This window comes from Anser anser (assembly GCF_964211835.1).
Source record: "Anser anser genome assembly, chromosome: 1".
Lineage (NCBI taxonomy): Eukaryota > Metazoa > Chordata > Aves > Anseriformes > Anatidae > Anser > Anser anser.
The window spans coordinates 187779121-187800931 of NC_139720.1; the positions used below are offsets into that span (position 1 = coordinate 187779121).

General features: G+C 35.4%; 1 protein-coding gene across 10 annotated transcripts in view; it reads right to left on the reverse strand.

The window, feature by feature from the left end:
- The window catches only part of NBEA (neurobeachin), a 520716-nt gene that overhangs the window by 429414 nt on the left and 69491 nt on the right, over positions 1–21811 (reverse strand). For all 10 annotated transcript variants that reach the window (XM_083801108.1, XM_083801105.1, XM_083801107.1 and 7 more), the window contains exon 2: positions 2371–2602. In XM_083801108.1, coding sequence (XP_083657234.1) covers positions 2371–2602 — 232 coding nt within the window. The remainder of the gene's footprint in view (positions 1–2370; positions 2603–21811) is intronic.

The following is a 21811-nucleotide window of genomic DNA, read 5'->3' on the forward strand; positions in this document are numbered from 1 at the left end:
AATGTCTGCCAATCACCTATGTGAATATTTCAGTAATCTTTTTGCCTTAACCATTCATAAAATGCCTGATCATCTCATATCTTAGTATAACAGATTATCACAGTGTCCAGATGACTTGTGGTGGATAATGCTTCTGGAAAACAAATTGGAATACACGTGGCAATAATCTCATTTGGATTGCAACCAACAGTCAAGGTGATTAAACTTTTATTCTTGACCACAAAATCTGCAAAATCTCAAGAAGTGGGATATTTAAAGTGCTGAGAAGCTTCATGATCTGATAGTTTTCATCTGAACAGACAGACAAGTTTTTCTCACTGAAAAAGATTGAGTACATTTTGATTTGCTGTTCTCTTACTTTCATAAACAGAGGAAGTTAGCTTCAGATTTAGACTGGTCCTAAAAGACTGCTGTCATAACATAACAGAGGTTATACTTGTCTCTTCTGTTTAAACCTTATTTAGGTTTAATCACAACATTCCAGGAAGAAACAGGTGAGATGACCTAAAACCAAACAAACAATCCCTCAAAACATATAAACAAACAAAATCAGGTAGCCTCTGCCTTTTGCAGATGATAAGTCAGTTGCAAACATTAGGATTTTTGGTACTAACCTCTTAGGAGGAAGCACTAACACAGCTCTTGTTCAAAACAGCCTCTCTGAATGTTCAAAATCATTTTGCCACAAAATTTCGTACTTTATCCTTAGGGTTTGGAAAGTTCATAGAAACACTTGGGGCAAAACAGTTCTACAATCATCTACAGTCAGTCATGACTTCATCATGTACATATCAGATTAAGGAACAAAAATAATGCAAAAATAGTTACTGATTTCTTCATCAAGTGCCTACTACTTATTATTGACTAGTTATTAGATGACCATATCCCTCTCTTCTCACAGAGGCCACCCCTGCAGCCTCCCTGCTACCAAGCTCTAGACACATTAATCCAATACATTAGGGTACCTCAAAATGAAGAAATTTTAATTAGTGTGATTACTGATTTTTATGAGTAAAATCCTGATAAACTTCAAAATAGTAAGTCTGTTTTCACCAACTAATGTCATATTTAACTTGATATAAACAATATCTTTTCCTTACTTTCTGTTATCTTACTATTCTGACATATTTACCAGTCCTGGAAACAAAATGTACTTGGTGAAAATCATTAGTTTGTGAATCTATTGATCTGTTATACGCTAGCCTGAATCTCACAATAGAATATTTAACAATACACTTCTGGTTTTAGCATTTGCACATACATTTTTAATGACTGAGTTGCTCACTAACACCTTGAAATACAGAATTTACAGCTTTTTCAAATACTTAATACTACATACACCTTTATACTGAAAAAAGCCAAAGATAAAAACATTCTTGAATAATTCATATTTCATGCTGCTGTTATCCTCTTCTTGTTTCTGGTCTGAAATCCTCGCTGGTTTATTGTTCCACAAAGCCTATATATCTGCCAGGAATCAGATCATTACCTAAAGTCTTAAGAGTTAGAATTATGGAAGACAAACCTCTTCAATCTTTCAAAAGTGCCTCACAATTTAAGTATCCTAGAAGTCCCCAACTACATAAAGATGAAGAATTACCTTCACACTTAGCTGAAAGAAAATGCTTAAGTTTCTCCTCAGTAAAAATAAGGAGTAGATAAGTAAGCACATGTAGCTCTTAGCTGTCATATTTAAACTTGACAACCAAACCTGCTTTTCTAACCAAATCATTCAGGATTATAATCCATACCCTATTACTGAGCAGATGTAGTATGGAATGACAAACTCCTTCAAAAGTAGTTTGGAAACCTTAGCTGTGCAAGAACTACATCAGATATTTTCAGTGAGCAAAGAATGCTATATTTTCTACTGTAAAAAAAATTCAGGCCATTAAAACTCACAAGTACAAACAACAGAGACGTTATAGGAAGCACAGCTATACATTATTAAATGATGTACAGAAATAAACTGTTTAATATAATCCAAATATCCAGCATTCAAATATATGAATAATTTCTGACATGCTGTCAGATGTGGCTCATATTTAAAGCAGGTCATAACAATATTTCAAATATCATAATAATAATTCGAAATGATCAATGCATTTCAAAACTAATATGTTACCTTGAACGGTAACAAGCCTAAACAGGTTGACAATTAGTTTAGACAGTTATCTACATATATTTTAAACTAACAATGCCTTTTCTTTCTTTCATTTTTTCTAAAACTGATAAAAATTCTGACTCGATACCAGTACTAATCAAAATATTACTTTAAGTGAAAAACAAATTATCCCCAAACCCCCCATAATCACAATAAGTTGACAGTTCAGCAATATAAGAATTATTTTATCAGTTGGTAATTTATACCTGCAATCATGTCGTCCACAGTACTCATCTTCAGCAGTACCTGTTCAATTAAGCCAACTTCCGTGCTAGTCTGTAAATTACGGACACTTTTACGTAGAATTGCTGTGAACATACTCCAGATTTCAGCTTGGCATGTTACATCACAGTGCTCCAAAAGCTCTGACATGCATGTAATGCTCTCTGCATCTTGGATTATAAAGTTCATCTCCAGATCAAATTCACCACCAACCAGCTACAAAAGAAAACAAGAACAACATTACAACATGAAATACATAGCTTAGTGGCTTTCATACCTGTACTGTGATCAACACATAATATTTTTGTATGGTGAGGGAGGTAGTTTTGACAAAGAAACTCACAGTTATGATCAGCTGTGAGTTTGATTAGTTAGATGTCACAGCAGACTGATAATCATGCTATGCAGAACATACCTTGTACAAAATATACCCACTACTAGCATAAAATATTACCTTCAATTTTGTCACAGTGCTGAATACAACACTTTCACAAAATAAAGTCAAAAGATATTTGAAATACTCTTTACTGTAAAGTAACTGAAATGGTAGCCTGGCCCAAATTGATGTAGTGGAGAAGCTGCAGAAACTGAAAACCTAAAAAGTAACTGAAGCTTTCCCACATTTGTCGGAAGAGAAATTTACCTACAAAAAGACACTGAAAATAACTTAGCTATATTTCCTCTTGATATAACACAACGCTTGACCTTGCATGTTTTCAAGAATTTTACTGCCCTTCCCTCTATACCACCCAAACCTCTGTGCAGTCATCTGCAGAATAAGAATCAGTGAACTGCACTGGACCAAATGAACCATGGAAAATGTGCTAATTATACCACAGGACAATTCATCATGTGGCCATGTAAACCTGCTGCTGGTGCAGGGAGAAACAGCACTGGGAGAGGAACAAGCACTCAGATGAAGAGCGATTTAACAGCAGTACTGATAAAACTTCAGCCTGATTCCTATCTACCTGGCTACGTGCCAAATGCTATCTAATGCCCTGAATTCCAATTAAATGGCACAACTAGTGGGCACATTTTAGGAGGAAAAAAAAGGTGTAAGTAAAAATTTGCAAAAAACAACTCAAGACTAAGACTATCTTAAAGCAGCTGAACTCACCATGTCACCATTTCCAATCAAATAGCCACTTGTGTAATTTTAAGAACATTAACTGAAAATCCTACTGAACAGTATATAAAACTTAGCTTAAAAATAAGCTAAGTTTACCCTTTAATGGCAGAAATACCTTTCGGTTTTGAAGGAAAAAAATCCTACTTTATCCTAGTAGGATTGTTGAATTCTGAAAGTACCAATATTATATTTCAATAACTAGAAATATATTACCTAATTCAGAAGACAAAAGAACAAAAATTAATTCTAGAATAATTTTAAGACAATCTTTTCTGTTTGTTCCAGATAGATATATAATTGAAATTGCAGTAATATTTTAAATTAAAGACATTCAATGTACTCAAGTGCATAATTTCAGTGGTGATTTTTAATACAAGGCTATTTCATAGCTCATTTAAAAGAAGGTTGCATATTGCTTTCAAATTAAACTCCAAATAAGAAGCAATATGAAATAATATGCAAACCTTTTTTTTTTTTAATAGATAAACCTATCCAAATGCTCAGCCTTACTTCAGTTCCAATCTTTAGAAAATTAATACAACTAAGCAAGGATTAGCTTTGGCTTCTACCCTCAATTTATACCTTTCATCCACTTACAAATTACTTTTTCTCTATCAATTAATTACTAATAAACAATTTATAGTTTTCTAACATAAAAGCTTCCAATATATTAAATATATAAACTGACTACCTCCTCGGTACCCCCTGAGATTATATTTAATTACATTCTAATAAAACTATTATCCTAATTATGATTAGTATTTTAGTTTAAAAATTGTGATTGCATATCATATATTCAGTAAACATATAATGTGTACCAAAGGCAATCAAACTGTCAAAATTAAGAGTACAGTATTTCTATGGTCATTTACTTAGAAAAACACCATACTTAAAAAAATAATGAAAAATAGGTGCAGTTTCTATTTCTAAAAAGAGCACTAACTGTCAAAAACTTCAACAGCAATCAGTGTTGCTTTCTCAGATAACTTCAGTTCTCTATTCACTTGGACAATCCTCAGAGATTATTTTAAAAACACACATAGGTACAGCAGGCACATGTAGAAGACATTCAATTAAAGATGCCTATCCTAAGGTGAAATGATGCACCTTATAGAACTGTCGTTTTCTTCCCATTTCTTTCTATGCAGGAAATCTAGGATGAACAAATTTTATTTGGGAGGCACTCTAAAGCCATCTGAACCCAGACCTTGGCAACCTGCGGCCCCATTTGAGCAGGGGCATTGGACCAGGTGACCTCCATAGGTCCCTTCCAACCTCAACTATTCTATAATTCTATTTAGATACACAACTTTCAGATATCTAACATAGGCAAGATGAATCCCACTCTTTGTTTTTGAGAACATAGATCTAAAAGCAATGAAAGAATAGCAATATCTCTATCAGATTGCAGAGGTTCAGTATAGACTAATCTCATTTTCCTCATACACTGTCTATCATAAACTAACACGGCATGGGCAAAACTGACTAAAATAATTCACAAAAGACTAAAATCCTAAGCACAAATAAAGGCTGGGTGGAGAATGCATTTAGAGCAGTCCTGAGGAGAATTACTTGGGGGTGTTGGTTGATGAGAAGCTCAACATGAGCCAGCACTGTGCGCTTGCAACACAGAAAGCCACCCGTGTCCTGAGCTGCATCAAAAGCAGCGTGGCCAGCAGGGTGAGGGAGAGGATTGTCCTGCTCTACTCTGCTCTCATGAGACCCCACGTGGAGACCTGCATTCTGCTCTGGGGCTGCTAACATAAGAAGGATATTGACCTATTAAGGCAGGTCCAGAGGAGGGCCACGAGGATGAGCAGAGGGCCGGAGCATCTCTCCTACGAAGACAGGCTGAGGGAGCTGGGGTTCAACCTGCAGAGGAGAAGGCTTCAGGGAGACCTCATAGCGGCCTTCCAGTACCTAAAGGGGGCCTACAGGAAAGCTGGGGAGGGACTCTTTGTCAGGGAGTGGAGTGATAGAACAAGGAGTAACGGCTTTAAACTAAAAAGGGTAGATTTAGATTAGATATTAGGAAGAAATTCTTCACTCAGAGGGTGGTGAGGCCCTGGCACAGGTTGCCCAGAGAAGCTGTGGATGCCCCATCCCTGGAGGTGCTCAAGGCCAGGTTAGATGGGGCTTTGGGCAACCTGGTCTGGTGGGAGGTGTCCCTGTCTATGGCAGGGGGGTTGGAATTAGGTCATCTTTAAGGTCCCTCCCAACTCAAACTATGCTATAAATCTATTAAATGATTCAAACAGTATTTTCTTGCTAATGTAAATTAATATACTAATTTCTAAACTTTAAAACACTTAAATAGAGCTCAGTATCAATCTGAAGTGATGTATCAGTCTGAAGTATGTTGTCAGTTCTATTAAAAATAAGATGTCTATATTTAAAACAGAGAATCTGTATCAACAATACACTGAATGGTAAAATTGGTTTTATGGAAGGTGTTCTACTGGACTACAGACTATCCAGTAAGTATTAAAATTGTTATACTTATCCATCTGTCAGCAATAGATTCATATTCTATCAGTGACTGTTTATTTCACCACAAAGAACATTAAAATGTAATCATAGAATCATTAAGGTTGGAAAAGACCTCCAAGATCATCTGGTACAACCACCCCCCTACCACCAATATCACCCACTAAACCTGATTTGCCCCTAACAACAATATAAGCAAATTTAGACCACTAACAATGATCACAATTATTAAAATCAACCTCTTCAACAGCAGAAAAAAATTAATAAACTTATGGAAAAAAAAATAGGAAGGGTATAGAGTAGTTGCTTTTCTTAAGTAAAATATTAAGTCTTCATGAACCAAATTTTAAGATGACACAGAAAATCTAAACCAAAATGAATTCTCAAAAATGCATCTCAAAATGCATTCTCAAAAAAAAAGTCTATAAGTGCATTTTCCCAGAAAAGTAAGAAAATTCCCCAGGATAATAAGAAAAGAAGAGGAATTAACAATTATAACCTATCAGACTTTATCACATAGAGAAGTTATCAGTGGAGTACCACTGGAATAAAAGTTGGTAACAAGTGCTGGTAGTAATGAAATGGCAAAGTTTGCTGAAGAGCCAAAAATCACTAAATGCAGTTTAAAGCCACCAACTCTTAAGAGCTGAAAAGATTTCTTATGATACCAAGTGGCCAGGCAGAGTTCAAAGTTAGTAAATGCAAAGTAATACCACACTATTAAAGTTTTACCTATATTTACAATATGACAAGCTCTCAAATTCACAATTATCATCCATAAAACATCTCAGAGCCAGTATGGGTACAACTTTAAATAACTAGCTGACACTGAAAGTTGTCTGTGGTTAGCTGGGAAATGTCATAATGGGCTTGCAACTTCATAACTTGGGTACAATTCTGACTGCAATACCATATACAAAAAGTTAAATTGTCCTGCCATAAAGTAACCATTTTTAATATAACATGCAGCAGACTTCTGTACTAAGACAAATTTCATCTGGAGTACAATATGAACATAAGCAAATCCTTACAGTAGCTGGTATGTCATACCATAAATCAGTACTCTTTATACATCTTATAGATTAAATATAATATTTTTGTTATGTCATACATTCAGTCCTCCTTTGCATTCTTCAAGTGAACATCATACTCAGTAAAGACCATACTTCCACTGTGATTAAGTATCTTGAATTATTGCTTGTACTTTGTCAAGGTCGCATATCACTTTTAAACTACTCTGCATCTTTCACAGCAAAGTTGTAATAAATGAAGAAGCAAACTAATTTTCACACCACTGTTCCAAGTTAGATGAAAACGGCCAAAAACATAGCTCCTCCTGAAGAAGTATTGAACTGTCAGCTATAAGCAAATTAGGCTTTCTTCTCTATCCTGAGGTTGTTTACAGTGACAGGTTGAAACTCCTTGCAAATTGCTCCAAGAATCTTAACTTACATCACCATCCTCAAAGGCATTACTCAATCTCCATTCTCCTGAATATCACATCCATTCCTCAGTAAGCCTCTCCCATTCACTATGTTATACAATAGAATTGTTTCTTCATGGGCTTCTGCATCTATGCAGAATTTAAGATGGTCTTTTACACCTTTTTGGCCTAGAACAAATATTAAATATTCCCCCAAAGTATAGAAGTTGACTACATATATCTGACAGTTGAATTCTAGATATAGAGAAAAAATATGTGCTCCTGAACATCTAGGATTACATTTACACAGTTTTAAAAATCACAGTTCTTCAGAATCAGATTCTTCTGAAGAATGGGCTGAAACAAACAGATTGTAGATAGCTGCTAAACTAGAAAATTCCCCAAATGAATGAAAAAGAATAGGAAAGATGGCAGACAATCTCTGAAGAAACACACAAATGGAACATCAGGATGACCTGATACTGAATGAAAATTCAAAGCACAGGCCAGAACTAATTCTAACATGATTTCATTAAAAAAGAAAGAAACAAACAAAAACCCCTGAGGATACAAAGATTTTCAACACAATTTCATATGTGGTTAAAAAAAAAAAAAAAGGCAAATATAAGAATCCTAAGGATTTCATGTGATGTAAGAAAATATTTTAGAAGCATTTGGTATTGTTTCAGTTAAATTAAAAGCATGAGAACATTGTGCTAAAGAGATTGACTCAGTGCAAATATACAATAACAACAATAAACTGTCAAAATTTGACCTACAGAGAGATCAAATAAAACATTTTTCTTTGCACTTATTTTGATGTTAATACATAAAATACTTTTTTTCTCATAATAACCTATTTTTCTATGTTTTGCACTCAAATTTTGGAAGAAGTTTCGTGGTACTTAAATAGAATATTTTTGTTACTTTTAACACTTTACACATGCTTCTCTCTATTCCTCCCTTTTTTCAGTCTTAAGAACCACTAACTTGCACAACTGAAACATCCTTTTAGTTGTTAACACAATTTTCTGAACAGTTTTTGTTTTCCTCAAATGTCATATTAATTAAAAGGATGCATCCAAAAAGAAAAGGGTGTTATCTATAACCATCTAGGGCTTCTCATGTTGTATTTAACTTGTAAACACTTTTGGGCAGGCAAACATACTTTTTCATTTTCATGTTTATCCAGAACAAAGTGAAACTTGTTTGCAGTTATCAGCAGCAAAACTGCTCCCTAGCCCTGCTGGCCATGCTGCTTTTGATGCAGCCCAGGATACAGTTCGCTTCCTCGGCTGCAAACACACATTGCTGACTGATATTGAGCTTCTCATCCATCTCCCCCAGGTCCTTCTCCTCAGGTCTGATCTCAATCCATTCTCCGTTCAGCCTATATTTGTGCTTGGGATTGCCCTGGCCCAGGTGCAGGACCTTGCACTTGCCCTTGTTGAACTTCATGAGGTTCACACAGGTCCACTTGTAAAGCTTGTCCAGGTCCCTCTGGATGACACCCCTTCCCGCCAGCGTGTCAACTGCACCACTCTGCTTGGTGTCATCGGAAAACTTGCTGAGGTCTCTGCTCTCATGAGGCCTCACCCAGACCACTGTGTTCAGATCTGGGGCCCCCAACATAAGAAGTATGGGGACCTGTTAGAGTGGATCCAGAGAAGGACCATGATCAGATCAGATCTGAGGGCTGGTGTACCTCTCCTGTGAAGAAAGGCTGAGGGAGTTAGGGCTGCTCAGCCTAGAGAAGAGAAGGCTCTGGGGAGACCTTATAGCAGCTTTCTAGTACATAAAGGGGGCCCTACAAGAAAGCAGAAGAGGTACTCTTTGTCAGGGAGTGATAGGAGAAGGGGTTATGGCTTTAAACTAAAAGAGGGTAGATTTAGATTAGATATAAGGAAGAAATTCTTTGCTCAGAGGATGGTGAGGCCCTGGCACAGGTTGCCCAGAGAAGCTGTGGATGCCCCATCCCTGGAGGTGCTCAAGGCCAGGCTGGATGGGGCTTTGGGCAACCTGGGCTGGTGGGAGGTGTCCCTGCCCACGGCAGGGGGCTTGGAATCAGATGATCTTTAAGGTCCCTTCCAGCCCAAACTATTCAGTGACTCTATGAAAGTTCTAAGTATTAACATAGCCTTTTTTTCCCCACCTACATTAAGACAGAATTATACTTTATATATTAGTCTAGATCAAAGAAAATACATTAGAATTATACAAACAATCTTCTAATATTTAAATCTCTAAATTTGCTGATCAGTGTTGAAAGCAGTACATCTTCCTTGCTTCCTTCAAATTAGATTACTATGTTTATTTTAATAGAAATTAAGAATATAAATTCCAGAATACTAGGCAGCCAGTGCCATTGAAAAACTGCATTAGCACAATTATATAATTACTACAATTCTAGTAACATCCAGGTCAAATTTGCACCAAGGCATTTGATTCTTTCCTCTCCTAATTAACTACTGTCACACTTGCTCTGCATTTTCTAAAGCCAAGAATAATAAGGACATATTACAGACAACATGGCAACCATTCTCATTTATTTTGGACTAGTTTGTGAAAACCACTTTAGGTTTAAATATATACACATTTGATTAGGATAATCAGCCTTGCCTTGTGAGTACAGGAGGTAATCACTTTGGAAACAAACTGTGAAACAAATTTATTAATTCTTTTCCTCTCCCTGATCTTCATATATCTTTTAAGCTTTGCAAAGCAGTTGACTGCTTTTGGCGTAGATTTCCATAGGGAAAAAGTCAGAAATAACCTGCTGGGATAGGAGTGGTAATCTCTTAAAATCCTAAATTAGTTCACTGTTATAAGGAGAAAACTAATAAACCTTTTATCCTTGCTAATAAAGGCCATCACATAACATTCCAGAATAGTGCTCGTTCAAACTGGAACATCATTTCTTCAAAAAAAACATTGCATTGACTTCATAATCACAAGTGAGAGTTCGAAATATGTGGAGTCAGGCAGCTACTGCTTCTTTTATTAAGATAGAGCTCCAGTTCTGGCATTCAGACACACTAGTCTGACAAAAGAGGTGGTGGACCCAGGCGAGAAAAAAAGTAAAATAAAATAAATCACAGCTATTATTTTCAGGTCATTAATTAAAACATTTAATTTCTAACCAATTAATTCAGAGTTTTTAGGAGGATTTTTTTCAACCACATAAATGATGATTTCTTCATGTAAAATTGTTCACAATTCTAAATTAAATAAATGAAACTTTTCAGTGACCAATATGTGTGTTGATCACATGAATTTTTGTTAATCCAAACGTATCAACATGACTAAAGAGAAAACCACGAATAATAAACACTTAAAACTGATATTTTCCATAACTGGAATATATACATATATATATACACACACACACACATTTTAAATGCTTATGAAATGCAGTTCTTTAGAAATCTGAATTACAGATACTTGTATTCAGGGTAATTTTCAAAATTCTCTTTACTGTCAATGGAAGGTAAAAGGTGCATCTGGACAGTGATTCATCTCACTGATTTTAGATACAACATTAGGATCAAATAATTCTTACCCTGGGAATGTAGTATTTTTCACCAACTATAAAAGGAGAGCTAGTCCAGACAGACACATCTAATGTTATGTCAGATTAATCTCACACAGTGTGCTCACAGTATGGTTTATAACCAAATGACAGCACTAGAGAGATTGATTCTCACGTGAATCACTAAAACAGCATGTCTTTCTCCACATTACCGTACCCTTTTTAAAGGGACCTTCATTCATTTTAGCTTCAAAAATATGTTTATCTTGAGTAATATATAGTATGTACACAGCAGTGTGCCACTAAATGCATACTACCTGGTAAGTTTATTGACAATTTTAAAGTATCCTGAGAAAAAATAAATATTTCAAAGTGTCCTTTATACCTACAGAGAAAGTGTGAATGAAGTAACACATTCAGCATCACTTTTGTCACTTCCAAGCTTGAGCATGTCATTATACAAGCTGAATACTATTCTACTGAAAGAGGGGGGGTCTCCTGGGTCTGGCTGGGATGGAGTTAATATTCTTCATGGCAGCCCACATGGTGCTGATTTGGATTTGTGACTAAAACAGTGCTGATAATGCACTGATGTTTTAGGTATTGCCAAGATGTGCTTGCATGGAGTCAAGGCCCTCCCTGTTTCACACTGTCCCCCCTTCAAGTAGGCTGGGGGTGAGCAAGATGCTGGGAGGGCACACAGCCAGGATGACAGCTGACCCCAAATGACCAAAGGGATATTCCATACTATATCATGTCATGCCTAGAAATAAAACTGTGGGGTGTTCTGATTCTCTCACCCATTGCACTGGTGAAGGTGTGGGGTGGGGTGAGTGAGCAGCTAGTTGCGGGGGGTCAACCCATCACAATTTTAAAACTTTTGGCCTCTGCTCTCAAATTTACTTCACACAGAGAACTTTACCCACTGATCAGCACTGCTCAGTTCAGTTAACTCTAATGAATCTTGTGTAAGTGTCCTTACCACACTACTGACGGAAAAACTGTAAATTACACAGTATCAAACCATAATCTAATATGGCATGAATAGTCTTTGATGAAGACTATAAGTCTAGCTAACCTTCAGTATGGCCTGAAGAATTCTTCCAGAAACAAAATACTTCAAAGTTCATATGAGAGCATCAAAAAACGGAATTTGCTGAACATCATATCAAGCATTTTTATTCCCCATTTCAACTCCCTCAGCCTGTCTTCGCAGGAGAGGTGCTCCAGCCCTTTGATCTGCTCATGGCCCTCCTCTGGACCCACTCCAACAGGTCCCTGTCCTCCTTGTGCTGGGGGCCCCAGAACTGAACACAGCACACCAGGTGGGGTCTCACGAAAGCAGAGCAGAGGGAAAGAGTAACATCCCTCGCCCTGCTGGCCATGCTGCTTTTGATGCAGCCCAGGATACAGTTGGCTTTTTGGGCTGCAAGTAAACACTTTTTACTAATGTGGAGCTTTTTATCCACCAGTAGCCCCAAGTCCTTCTCCAAAGGGCTGCTTTCTTTTTATAAGTCCTGCAAAATAGTGGTTGTCAATGCTTAACTAAGTGGTTGTCAATGCTTTAGTAATAGAAATGCTAACAATACGTCAGTTCAGCAACTTGTCCCAGACACACACTCTTAAAGGAACTGTCCATAATGAACAAAGGTTTCTGTGTATTTAAACTGAGTTGCTTGTGCTGCGAGATATTATTCCAGACTCTCTTCATCCATTCTTAGTACCAAAATTATAAGCTGCTTTGGTGCAAGAAAGGGAAAATATCAAAAATTGTTGTGCTGCTCAGAAAAGCTGCCCCCTGTACTTCTGATTAGTATCCGTTTTTGTTTTTATCATGATGAGGGGTTGAAATTTTTTTGGTTGAAACTTCACCAGAAAGAAGAAACCCTAATGGATTGAAATGACAGTCTATTATTTATTTTAAAAAGATCACAATGTCAAGGCATGGTTTAAACTATTTGTTATAGTAGGAATGCTGGAGCAATGTACTGAAGTACATTCAAATTGGCAACATATACTGTGTTACAGTTATTTTTTCAGGTCATAAATATAAAATAGCAATTTAATAAATAAAATATAATCATGTTGCAATAGAAAAAAAGTCATGGCTTTTCTGAAGGACACACAGATCTACAAGTCAAATAAGAGAAAAACATTCCAGAGAGGTATGTTGAGAACACTTTAAGATTAGAATTATGGGTACACTGCTATACAATATTCTGTGTAATACAAGTGGGCAATCAACCAAAGCATCCAAAACAATGGTAGGTCAACTGCAGTCAAGCACACCCATGATTTACAGATACAAGCATCAATTATGCTTACATACGTTGCAAGTCTACATAACTTACAGACAGGGTCAACAGTTTGGCTTACTCATTTGCTAAAAGACAATTTCAACTCTCTCCCTTTCCTGCTTTTTGTCAGCACATACCTCACAAAACCAGATCTTTCCTAAGTACCACTGAGGCTTAAAGAGAAAAACAAACCAAATAAACCACTAACAACAACAACAACAAAAAAGAGGACAATAGTTGTCCAGCAGATCACAGAACTTTAAAGAATGCTTGACTTTGATATGGGACAGAAATTAGTCTGATAAAGTTCAAATGTCTGGCCTCATAAAAGTTTCCTTAGCACAAGACTGCAACTCCTTGAAAGTCCTATCTTAGAAGCGAGCAATGCAAAATGAGGGAGTTTAAGGTCCTGTGACACATGACAAATTTTACCCACTTAAAGAAAGTTGGAACAGGAATCCAGTGGATTGTGGCAGAAATGAGGACTGACCAAGATATTTTACATACAAATACCTAACCTAAAACACCGAAAAACTTCAGTTTTTACTGAAGTCATCCTCCTGGTCTAGTGTTCCTGTGTCAGCAGGAAAAGACTCTTTTCCCATTTATTTTACCAATCTGCAACAGATATTTTTGGGCCATAGCAGAATACACGCCGTTAGTTCAAGACACTGAATCTGAACACTGAAAGACTAGAGAAACAGAACTTATAGTTTTATTTCAGGAAAATAAAATCAAAACTATTCACAAGCAAAAGCTATGAAAGCAAAAAGTCAGAATGTCTTTTTATGGACTGTAAAAATGCTGATACTTTAAACATAGCTTAAAGAGCACATAACACAGTACTACTAAGCAAATATTCCTAGTTCAAAAATCATAAACCTCTTTTTGTTTAAATAGTCTAGTAACATCCATGTTGCAGTACATGGTTCCCTGCCCCCACCCCGGCATAATAACATTTGTTATTATTTGGGTGTATTTTTCAGCTGTTAAAAAATAATAATTCTGTGACTGGAAAAAAAATGTAACATTACAATTAATTGAATTTTTGTCTTGGAAATGGTAGATTTTGTTTCAGAACGCTGTGGGATGGTTCTCAGCCACATCAAGGGCATACAACTTAAAGATTGCAAGGGAAAAATGTGATAAAGGAAGCTAACAATGTGGATTATGGTTTATATTGTAGCAACACACCTTGACTAATATCATAAAAATAGCCACCTACCACCAGGACAAAGGCCTATGTAGCTCAATATATTCTTCTAAATAGCCACCATATATACTATATATATGTTTATTATTTTGAAGCACCTTTTACCACTACAGTACCAGCAAAACTGCATTTTTTTTCCTTCCAGATCATGTCTCAGAGACATGTTAATAATTGTCTTCTTCCATTGTACAATTAAGCAGTCAGCCTTTGGCTGGTAAACCCAAAAGGAAGAGCCTGCAGCTCTCTTACAGTCTCGTCCTTTCCCATGAGGTAATCAGAGATGCAAAGCAGATGCTCTCTGTTGGCACTAGCTGCATTTTCCTCACTATTAAGGAGCCCTTCTGCATACCCTTTCCCATTAGCACCACTTCTGCAAGTTCCTAGCTGGTTCCACCCACGGCCTCACTTTTTGGCCCTACAGACCTTGCAAACTTATACAGTATAACTTTTATTTTCACTACAAAGCACATCTTTACCCAATATATTTTAACAGGATTGACACAGCATTGATGTCCTGCATCCTTCCCAAAAACCCATGGAGAAAAATATTTCTCTAATTACCTGTTCTTTCATACTAAGTGAAATTTGGTTACCTGAGATATTCAGCAACTAACCAAAAATAAATCTATTTTTTGTCTAAAGGACATGAATACTTGAACCTAGAGAAGTTTAGCCTAGGTAGTTTTCCTATTGCAAACAGTTTTCTATTAAAACAATCAATACATGCAATTCATTTACCTTGCTAAATATCATCTCCTATTAACCCAGTTTCCTTTGTATATATACCCTTGCACCTGCATTTGGTAAGAACTGGAATTATTTACATTCCTCTCATTAAGATTAAGCTATCTATTACCTATTATAAAATTAAATCATCCATTATTAAATAGTTCTCTCTCATGTCCATCTTTTTCTTAGATTTTCATTTATTTAGGATGTTTAATTGCCTTTATTTAGGACTGAAACATTTCCCTCCTGTCATAAAATGCTCTAAGATTCCAGAAAAACTAAGAACTATAAGTCATGGCTATGCAATATTTAAAAGTAGAACAATTCTGATTAATTTAGTTATAATAGTGCCATTTCCCGATTAGTACACAAAGGTGTCAAAAGTATCCTGTTTACATGAATGGTTAATGATAGAGTGATAGCCCAGGAGAACCACCGTGCTGGGGATACATGATCTAAAACAGTGAAGCGAGAAGTGCACAATAGCGATCTTACAGTCTATATGAAAATATTGCTAAAATGTAGGAAGTTCATGAGAACAACAACAAAAATGTGATTAATTCTCAACACCCTGCTGACTGCTTACATCAATAATTTTGAGATATCTCATAACACTTTCCATGTCAATATTTTGAAACTTTCCAATAGTAACACTCATGATCAGTTTATGATGTTTTACATTTGATTTCAACATGTTCATTTTCAACAATTCTCCATTTTTAATTACATACCAAAAGCATTAACCACTTACTATACAGTCTTTTGTTCCAGAAGTTAACCTTGGTATTGATACAGCATGAGAGAAAACAAACCAGTATTTAAGCACAATGAAAAACCCTAGCTCATTTCCTTACAACTATTTTTTGGACAACAAAACAAGTGTTGGACATGTGTTCCATGTCACATGTGGACATGTGTTCCAAGTCGTTCCAGTCAACAGTAAATAAGGAAATCCCAGTCAGTGTTCCTTCTAATTAAAAGATGATATATAAATTCCAGCAAATAATAATAAAAACTATAATCTATAATTGAGTTTAAACTTATTCATGGAGCTTGAACAAAGGATTCCTGTAGAATCTATATAATTCTTGTTATGACTGAAATGCCTTTTGACTATATTTTACAAATAATCATAAAATCAAATATATAAACAAACATGGTTTTACCTCAAAGTTTACTTTGTTTCCTTGATAAGTGCATTTTGTCACAGTTCAATTTAATTTACAGCTAACAATACACGTCTAAATGTAATTAGTCAGTAAAAAAGCTTTAATAATTTCTCAGCAAATGCAATCATTTATGCATTTACAACGCTGTTTAATATGTGATAAAATACAGAGGGTTGCCGTCAAAATAAACATGCAAATGAACTATAAGGTGTCATTTTCCCATGGTTGGGAAAATTAACAGCAAGACTCAATATCGATGACCATATAACTCCTGCGGCTTCTCAATTTTGCTAGCATGAAACTTGTTCCATAATAAATAACAACAATAATAAATAACAACAGTAATAAAAAAATCTAAATTTTCTAGCAAAGCCAGTCCATGCTATTTTATTTTTTTATTTCTTATTTTAGAAAATCAAGAGAAGGTATATAATTTGTCACATTTTCCTTGTCCTCAAAAGTGAGTGAGATACTGTTAAAAGATGGGTATAGTGCTTTAAAAACTCTCTTAAGCCACTCTTCCCTAAGCCTTTTTTTTTTTTTAAAAAAAAAGTCCTTATAGGAAACCCCCACTGGTTACAAGGGCAATCGCGAATTTTAAGACAAAGATTTTTTCAAAACAGATTTGTCTACATTGGTCCCTTTCTCTTTCTCTAAATAATTCACAATGATAATTGTTTTGACTGGTCTTCCACATGATTTTAATTGTCATTAATATCTAAGACTTTTTTTTCTGTAAGGATAAAACCTAAAACCACAATCACTTAAGAAGGCACAAAAGAGACTGTGATGACAATTGTTTCACAAAGGCAGAATTGCACCCTAATTGCTTTTTTATTACTATTATTCTCATTAGTATTATTACAAATTTTATTCAGTAGAATCTTTTCTTTAACTGGCAGAAGAAAAGGCCAAGTTTTTGTTGAGAGGAAAGGCCAGAATTATGCCACAAAATAGGAGAGGTCAATTATGCAACTCTAACCATGAAAGTTAATTTTAAGGATGAAATTAAAAGAAGATAAATAAGCATAAGAAACAACTTGTCAGCGGTCAGAATGTTTCCCTTTCATGAGAAGTTTTGTAATTGTTCAGCTTTTCCAAGCTGAACACCATTTAATGTACATGTGCCCATACTTTTCACCTTTTCACATGATCTAGACGAAATTAGGGTTAGGAACAATTATGCAACTAGAACTAAGTTGAGAGTGAAAAAAATGATTTATTCTAATACTGAATGTATGTGGCTTCGCTCTGTTCTGGATATTTAAAGTCATGACATTACCTTGCTACACAAGTGTTGCAGCACTTGAAAAAATAAATACCCACCTTTTTAAAGATGAAACCCATAAGGAAATGAAATCAAATTATTTCAGTAGGAAGTCCAAGTAAAGAGAACAAGGTTATCTCAATATTGCACTAGCTGTCTCATTTGTATTTGCCTGGTGTTACTCTTCCAACTACTGTTCAGGAAAATAAGACCAGTAAAAAGGTCTACTTAGCCTATTTAAGCAGCAAAACATCAAATATCTTCAAATAAGAACAGGATAAGCATATACCGAATTTTCTCCATTACAGAGCCCCAGATTCACACTACTTGTGAATTGGGAGTTTCCTGATGCAGAATTAAAGAGTTTGTTTCAATAAGTTGATGGATTTCCTTCCATGATTTTCCCTGATTAATTTTTGAACTCTCATCTTTTTGGACCTTTAACAACCTATAGCAATGAGTCCCACTGTTTCTTGGTGTACTGTGCAAAAATATTGTTATACATCTATTATATGTGTGTGTGTATATATACACATATATATATATACGTATATGACTTCATTTCAGCCCTCTACTTCTTGCATTTTGAAAAATAAAGAACAAATGCTTTCTGTCACATTCTCCATTTAACTCACCTTTATCTTAAATAAACTTGGTCATCTCTTTTCCATGCTGAAACTTCCTACTTTGTTAAAAATGCTCTTCATCTGAAATTCATATTTAATCATGCCTTCTTATCCTATTATTTTTTGCTACTTCAAATATATACTTTTGAAAAGTGAAGTTACGAAGAATTTTATACAACACTGAATATATGGATAAAACATGGGTTTATACAATGGCATAAAAATGCTTTGTTTTACTCTTTCTTGACAACACATTAGTTTTCCTTAGTTGGTTTATTTAAAAATAATAATAAAAAGCTACGTAGTAAAATTACTATTTAACAGGCAATGTAGCTTTGAGCTTGACATGTCTTCCATGTTTTGATACTATACTTATTAATAATTTAATCAAATAATACAGGCTGAAACTTGGAGGTAATACCTAAGGAGGCACTCTTATGATATCTCCAAGACTCAGACCCAGATTCTGAAAATGATATTCCTATGGTCTGAATTTCAAACACTCCATCTGAAAAACTAATTAAACAGCTCCACGTGTACTAAGCATTCTTTTTATGGCACTATCTTTCCAAGCAAAGGAGAGATCACATATGATCTGATTTGATTATAAGACAACTATAACTGAACCGTCAATAATCACAAGGATAGGTGTTGTACAATGGAGGAAAGTCAAGTGTTCTTCATTATATTAAAACAAATTTCTTGGAAATATGTACAATTATTTCTTTAGCATTATGCTTAGCTGATATTTACATAACTTTAATATAATTTCAAATCACATTATCTATGGATCATGGTATTCCTCTTGAGTAAAAATAAATAAATAAATAAACAAATATTTATCAAGTACAAATCTGTGCTTTTCTCCATACTGAAATAACTTTATACCTCTACTCTGGAAGAAATAAATTCCTAACTTATTAGTAAGAACAGTTTTACTGACTCAAAAAAAAAGGGGGGAGGTGGCAAAGCTGTAAGGAAAGTTTTTTTTAAAAAATAGAATTAGAACCCATTTTAATTATACTTCTCCTATGTTGCCATCTTTTATTAATGAATACTTTGGCTCTAAAATAATCATACTTTTCATCTAAAGTGATTAGGTTTGGAGATGCCTAACTTACATTCCTCGATCAAATTTTAGAAGAAATTAGATGTCACAGGAGTTTAATACATCTTTATTAAAAACACAAAAAAAAAATTAATCTATTCACCTAACTGAAATGAGAAAGTAAAACAACAGAATTAGAAATGATTCTAAAGGTAGTACTTACACCTGATATTTTAAAGTTTTTGCATTATATTAAAAGCCCTTACACATCTTTTGTTTTGTGGGAAAAGTATACTAAGCAGTAAAAAAGCAAAGGAAGGGACTTTAAACAATGCCTATTCAAAAGGTTGGATTCAGTTAGTTTTCTTCGCCTTTCCACTTCTTACACAATTTAGCAAGAGTAACAAAATATAAAAAGGAACTGTAACTATAGTTAGCTGTAGCTAATCTAAGCAGAGTATTAAATACAAAATATATCTAACATTGTAAAACAGGCAACTATCAAAAGCACTTTTCAGAACTCATTGCAAAGTATTCTAAATGTCTCAAGTTGAGTCCTGAATATGTGAAATGTTAAAGAGCAATAGCAATATTTAATGACAAGCAACCTAAAGTTATACTTATTGTTATTTAGTGATTTTACCTTTTGAAATGCATTATTTGTTTTATATTAATTCATGAAGTTTCACAAACATTGTCAAGAACATTTGTTTTAGTTCATCATGATTAACACTGAGTATGTTTTTCCCCTTTTTGCCTGTGTGAAACTGTACTCTGTTTAGGCGAAAATGGTACTCCACAGGAAATGGAATAGTTATATAAATGGAAAAAGAAGATATATATATATATATATAAAGAATAATAATCTGTAAAAGCTCCTTCGAAGTGAGGTCTTCAGTAACCACTCCCAACTGGCAAAATAGAAAATGTCTTTGGTTTCTCTTTTATCAAATGGATAATAATGAGAAGCACATTGCCAAGTTAAAAAATAATTCACCATATGTATAAACAGATGAGAACAACTTTGCAAGAACATACTCTTTAAAATAAGTGTGCGATCTTGATCAAAATTTAGTGTTTTCTCTTTCCAGTACTACTACAAATTTTATTACACAGCAAATCTTCTTATATTCTTGACTTACTGAATACATGCAATAAACACGATTTTATTGTGCAAATAAACTATTTCACTAGTTAATGAAACATTTAATTATTCCATTAGTTCTACTTGGGTTATTTCAATTTAAATACATAGTCAGGGGCTTATCTCCTCAAAAAATTCACATATAAATCCTATCCATAACAGAAGTTACAGAAATACATAAAGAGGAGGGGAAAAAAAATCCTTTTACAGCCATGTTGATAGCAGTATCAGAGTTATGAACTCCAGTAGCCAGATTTTTTTTATTATTATTATTTATTTATTTATAAGCAGTAGATTGCTTCATTCTGATTCTGAACATCTAAATTACAAACTAATTATTTTATGCTGCTTTGTTTTCTGTACAATTCTTACTTCTCTAGGCAGCAAGAAAATCCACAAAAGAATATGTACTTACTCATAGCTAGCTAAAAAGAATTAAAGTGGCAGAAGAAATGTTGCAAAATGAAATTCTAACTGCTCTTAGTGACAGGAAGAAAATTAATAGCTTGATCATAAAGCAAGCGTCACTCCCAAAGAAAATGACAACATGGTCTGGGAAAGAATTCTGGTGTCAAACTTAATGCTAACTGCAAAGGAGCATACATCATTCTCCAGTCCCAAATGAGACTCGAGGGTTTTTGTTTATTTGTTTGTTTGTTGTTTTGTTGTGTTTTTTTTTTTCTTTTTCTTTTTTTTTTCTGAATGCTTCTCTTATGAAGTTCTGTATTGAAAGAAATGTTCATTGAGCTCCGGTCACAATACTTAGGGCTGAAGGGTCCAGAGGGGAAGACGTATGAGGAGCATCTGAGGCCCCTTGGTTTGCTCAGCCCAGAGCAGAGCAGGCTGAGGGGAGGCCTCATGGCGGCCTGCAGCTCCCTCACGAGGGGAGCGGAGGGGCAGGCGCTGAGCTCTGCTCTCTGGGGACAGCGACAGGACCCGAGGGAACGGCATGGAGCTGGGACAGGGGAGGGTCAGGCTGGGTGTTAAGAAAAGGTTCTGCACCCAGAGGGTGGTCGAGCACTGGGACAGGCTCCCCAGGGCAGTGGTAGAACACTCTCAGATATATGGTCTGATTTTTGGGTGGTCCTGCGCAGACCCAGGAGTTGGACTTAATGATCCTTGTGGGTCCCTTCCAACTCGGGATATTCTATGATTCTTCCAAACATCTCACAGAATCACAAAATGTCTGAGGTTGGCAGGGACCTCTGGGGGGGTCACCTGGTCCAACTCCTCTGCTCAAGCATGGACACCTATAGCAGGTTTTCCAGTACTGTGTCCAGATAACTTTAGAAGATTTCAAAGGAGGAGACCCCACAGCCTCTATAGGCAACCTGTGCCAGCGCTCTGTCACCTGCCCAACA